Raw genomic sequence first — 4,605 nt, 5'->3', positions numbered from 1 at the left:
TTTTTTTTTTTTTTTTTTTTTTTTTTTAAATGCAAATTTTTCATTAAGCAACACCAAAAAATTATAAGTTAAAAAACTTAAATATATATAAATTGTGCACACAGAAAATTATATTTATTTATTTATTTAACTTTTTGTATTTTTTTTTTTTGTAAACAAAACCAAACAGAAAAAGGCACACACAAACACAACCACAACAATAACAATAATCATCTCAAAGTGATGAATCTCTGAAACGACCGTTCTCTCTGAATCGAAAAAGGTTAGTGAAAAAGACTATTTTATTTCTCTCTCTGCATTTCAATTTGATTTTTGATTTTTTTATCAACTTTGTTTTGAATGTCTTGAATATCTTTCTCTTGGTTGTAAAATTTACTTGATAGTTTTTCGATTTCTGCTTATGGATCATTATTAATTTGCAAAAAGAGTATTGGGTTTGCTCTTTTTTTTTTTTTGTTAGATTTTCTCGACCCATGTTTGGTTTCCGAGAAAAACGGAGGAAGAAAAAAATAGAAAATTTCATTAGTTATGTATTTTCTAGATGTGGTATTATGGAGTGAGAAAGGTTGAATTGAACGAAAATTATTTGTTTTGGGGTAAGTTGATTGCAATGTTTGAAGATTTAATTATTAGGGTTATGTTTTAAAAAGAAAAATTGATTCTTTCACTTACTTTGCACTTTTTCTTAGCTACCCTAAAGAGCATAATCTGCTTGCAAGTGTGTCTTTTAAAATCTGATCATCGAGAATAATTTATTTATATTCAGTTAGTTGTTTTCAATTATGTTATAGGAGTATTTAATCGGTGATTTCATGCTCTGTTTGGTTGTTGAGAAAGTGGAAGAAATAACTGGAATACTTGTGCAATTGACTTCTTGGCTGTTGAGGTTATATCAAGATAAACTCTCAAGAATAAATTAAATAGAAAGTTAATATTTATACATATACACTATATATATGTGTGTTTTATAATCGTGAATTATATATGAGAAGTCAGGATGCAAACTGTGTAATTATGTCTGTTTACCTTTCAGTGATTATAATTATCCCACCGATTTTGCTTTCCCCATTGTTTGTGAAATTATTTTTCTTGGTTGCAATACACAAAACATAATCACATGATACCTAATTTTCATACTGTGATTCCCCAAATATTGGATGTTTGATTCATATATATATGTACATAGATGTTGTTCTAGCACCTCAATAACTAGTGATGGTCTGTCTGAATGTTATGATTACAATTCTACAGTTATTGACTCTTTACATTTGATTTTTTTTTGCCTTCGTCTCTTACATTCGTTTTGTTCTTCTTCCCCAGATTTGTACTTTCAGGTGACAGTCAGACAGCACCATGAGATTTAGAAAAGGAAGCAAAGTTGAGGTGCTGAGTAAGAAAGAAATGCCTTCAGGCTCCTGGCAATGTGCTGAGATAATAAGTGGTAATGGTCACAACTACAATGTTAGATATGATGGACTAGGGAGTAACACTGTTGTGGAGAGGGTATCTAGAAAGGACATTAGGCCTTGCCCACCGTCGTTGGATGTTTCAGATGATTTTCTTTGCGGTGATGTTGTGGAGTTTTTTCACAATTTTTCTTGGAAAATGGCAACAATTTTAAAAGTTTTAGGAACAAAGTATGTTTTGCTCAGGCTTGTTGGATCTTCTCAAGAATATAAAGCTACTAAATTGGACATCCGAGTCAGACAGTCTTGGCAAGATGATCAGTGGATTGTGATTGGAAAGGTAACTAGATTTTAATTCACATTAACCCTTTTAAAATTCCTCGTTTGTTCTAGTTTTCTTGGGTTAGTATATGTTTATGCTTGTAGGCTGTGGATTGAAATGTGTTGTAGTTTTCTGACTGTGTGTTTTGTTTTATTGCTTTATACTTGCTTGATGGTTCTATCTCTATCATCTTTCAATTTCAACATCTTTTACCACGGTTAACTAGCTTGCATACAAGAAAAGCAAGAAGAATTGTCTGATTATTCTTTCTTCTTTTTTCCTTTCTGTTTTCATTTTTCTTTTCTTTTTCTGGTTCTTCTATTGCCATACTCTGTTTGCCAACTTTTGTCTATTTTTCTCTCTTGTGGACGCAGGGTTCTAGAAATTATGATAATGGGAAAGATAATGAAAATTTAACTTTAGAGAAAAATCAAAATTCAAGCTTCCAAAATCAGAAGACAAACATAAGGATAAGTTCACGAATAATTGGTCACCAAATTCCAGTTATGAAAAAACGAAAATTTCAGGAACCCCAATTTTCCTCATCAAAAACACCGAAAAGAGGATTCTCTTACTGCAATTCTCAAGCTGATGTGCACGCGAGAACATCTCAGAAATGTAGAGTTGTTGACAATGGGGGAATATGTCACCGAGTGTTTGCTAAGAATCATTCTGTATTAGCTGAACAGGCAGATGCTGCTTTACCAAGAGATATGCAAGGCGAAAAAGAATTAGCTTCATTTAACATCAGAAGAACCTGTCTTCCTGAAGTGAGCTTGGAGAAAAAGCAAAGTGGTAATGTTGGATATTCAGTCGCAGTAAATAGAGAATCAGATGACACTAACAGTATTGCAAGTTCAGTCGGTAGTTGTAGCATCAGTAGCAATAATTATTATTCATCACCTGGTCGCGTTACTGCAAGTCCTGTAGTGGACCTGAATTATAACAATGCTGAATCTTTATGTCATTCGAGATATGAAGATGGATACTGTCTCCTTCCAAGAAATAATGAATTGGCTGATGAGATCCATAGGTTAGAGTTGCATGCTTACCGTTGTACTATAGAAGTATTGCATGCATCAGGACCTTTAAGTTGGGAACAAGAAGAATTGATGACTAATCTCCGACTTTCACTCCATATATCAAATGATGAACATTTGCTGGAAATCAGAAACTTGGTTTCGGCAGATACCAGCGTACAACTTAGATGACAGAAAATATCTTTGCCTTGAAATTTTTCATATAGCTGTAGAATGTGATTAGTATTTTCTCCAGCAACTTGCTGCACTGTAAGAAAATGGATAGAAGTTTTCCCTTTAATGCTTATAAATTACTCTGGTGAATTTGAAAAATACATGTTACTGTTCTTTTCTTTGTTAAATATAATTTATCTTCTTTTCTGTCATTGCATGATTTTGTTAATGATTTGCACACAAATTGATTAGTTTTTTTAAAAAAGACATTTAATCATTCTGCTGTATTTCACGGAGGTTTGCATATTAGGCTCTACCTTCTCTTAAGTTTATTTTATTTATAAACTAAGAAACCACTGATAACACTGAACCTTTTGGATCTTGATGTGTTGTGCAGTGTTGATACTGGGGTACAAAAGTTAATTCGTTTGAAATCATGCTACTTATTTCTTATGTATTTATTTTTTGACCTATTATGACAGATAACTCAGATTACTCTATGTTGTGAGGAAGCTATTTCATGCTATCTTGCTTCATAAGAATTTCTAAAGGACCATAATTATACCAATTAGGCTCTGTAAAGAAACTCCCAATATGAGGAGAGTTTTGGTGCTTCTCTGGGTTTCACAAGGCTGCTACACCTTGCTCCCTAGCGTCGAAAGATGACGTTGAGCAATTGCCTTCCATTCCAGGCAAGTTTTGTGAGATAGCTTGTGATAAAGCCAGGATTTTCATTATGGCTGGATTGTTGCAGTTCTTCAAGACACCAATAAGACTTAGATTTCTGTAGCTGAAACATAGAAAGTCAGAACTAATATTGTGGCTTGATATGGATGGAATGACAACAAAAGGTTTTTTTTTTATTACCGAAACCTTTTGTCACAGCTCATTCATATAGAATTTGTTTTGCTGTACTTTCATTTTCTGCAAATTATATGTACATGTAGAGTAAAAAAAATCTTTTGTATTCTTAGTGCCCTTCATTTGTAGGGTTCTATTACATTTCTATAGTCTAATACAATCATCTACTGGTTTACCTATGAAATTCAGAATAATTGAAGGTCAAAGGTTGTTGCCCAAGAACTAATAATTTTTTCCTTTCAAAATCATAAGTATCTCTTAACTCTACAATAATCTAAAAATACAGAACTACTAACATTTTGAGCTAGCCTTTTTGGATAGAAATGGAACCTCAGAGACTGTAACTTGTAATGAAGAATGTGTAAAACTTTCTTCCTGAGCAATCTTTCAACTTAAAAAAAACCAATGTTAAATGATGACTGGAGTAGTATTCATATGTCCGCAAGAGATATGACTCTGATGCATGTTGAGAATTATGAGATTCTATCTCAAAATTAATTGGTGATTAGTGGAGTAGGTGATGTTCTTATATATATGACTTTACTATTTATTTCATGTGAAACAATGTTCACATGCAGCACTACCTACACTTACATGTACAATTCACACATAACTCGAGTAAATATACATGGACATATAAAATAATGGTAAGAATAATCATTATTCCCAATTGATATGGCGAATTAAAACTTAATTCAAATAAACTAGATGGTATTCTATTCATCAGTTGGAACTTGGAAGAATTCACATGTTTAAAAGACAGTACATAAACGTTTTTGCCATGTTAATTTGTAAAGGACCAACTTCGGTGGCTGTTATCAAG

General features: G+C 32.5%; 1 protein-coding gene across 1 annotated transcript; it reads left to right on the top strand.

Moving 5' to 3' along the window:
* On the top strand, nucleotides 1-3,133 carry LOC115707670 (uncharacterized). The gene is made up of 3 exons (XM_030635696.2): nucleotides 1-262; nucleotides 1,321-1,746; nucleotides 2,103-3,133. The coding sequence occupies exons 2-3, from the start codon at nucleotides 1,354-1,356 to the stop codon at nucleotides 2,937-2,939; spliced, it is 1,230 nt and encodes a 409-aa protein (XP_030491556.2). The 5' UTR covers nucleotides 1-262; nucleotides 1,321-1,353; the 3' UTR covers nucleotides 2,940-3,133.
* The last annotated feature ends 1,472 nt before the right edge of the window (nucleotides 3,134-4,605 follow it).

This window comes from Cannabis sativa, chromosome 1 (genome assembly GCF_029168945.1).
Source record: "Cannabis sativa cultivar Pink pepper isolate KNU-18-1 chromosome 1, ASM2916894v1, whole genome shotgun sequence".
Taxonomy (NCBI): Eukaryota; Viridiplantae; Streptophyta; class Magnoliopsida; order Rosales; family Cannabaceae; genus Cannabis; species Cannabis sativa.
The sequence above is the reverse complement of the archived record's forward strand: the minus strand, read 5'-3'. Positions and strand labels throughout refer to the sequence as shown.

What these genes read in the sequence shown, in the direction of transcription:
- LOC115707670 (XM_030635696.2), top strand. Translation starts at nt 1,354, where the DNA reads ATGAGATTTAGAAAAGGAAGCAAAGTTGAGGTGCTGAGTAAGAAAGAA. An exon ending in AGTGGATTGTGATTGGAAAG is followed by an intron (nt 1,747 to 2,102) that starts GTAACTAGATTT and finishes TTGTGGACGCAG; the next exon opens with GGTTCTAGAAATTATGATAA.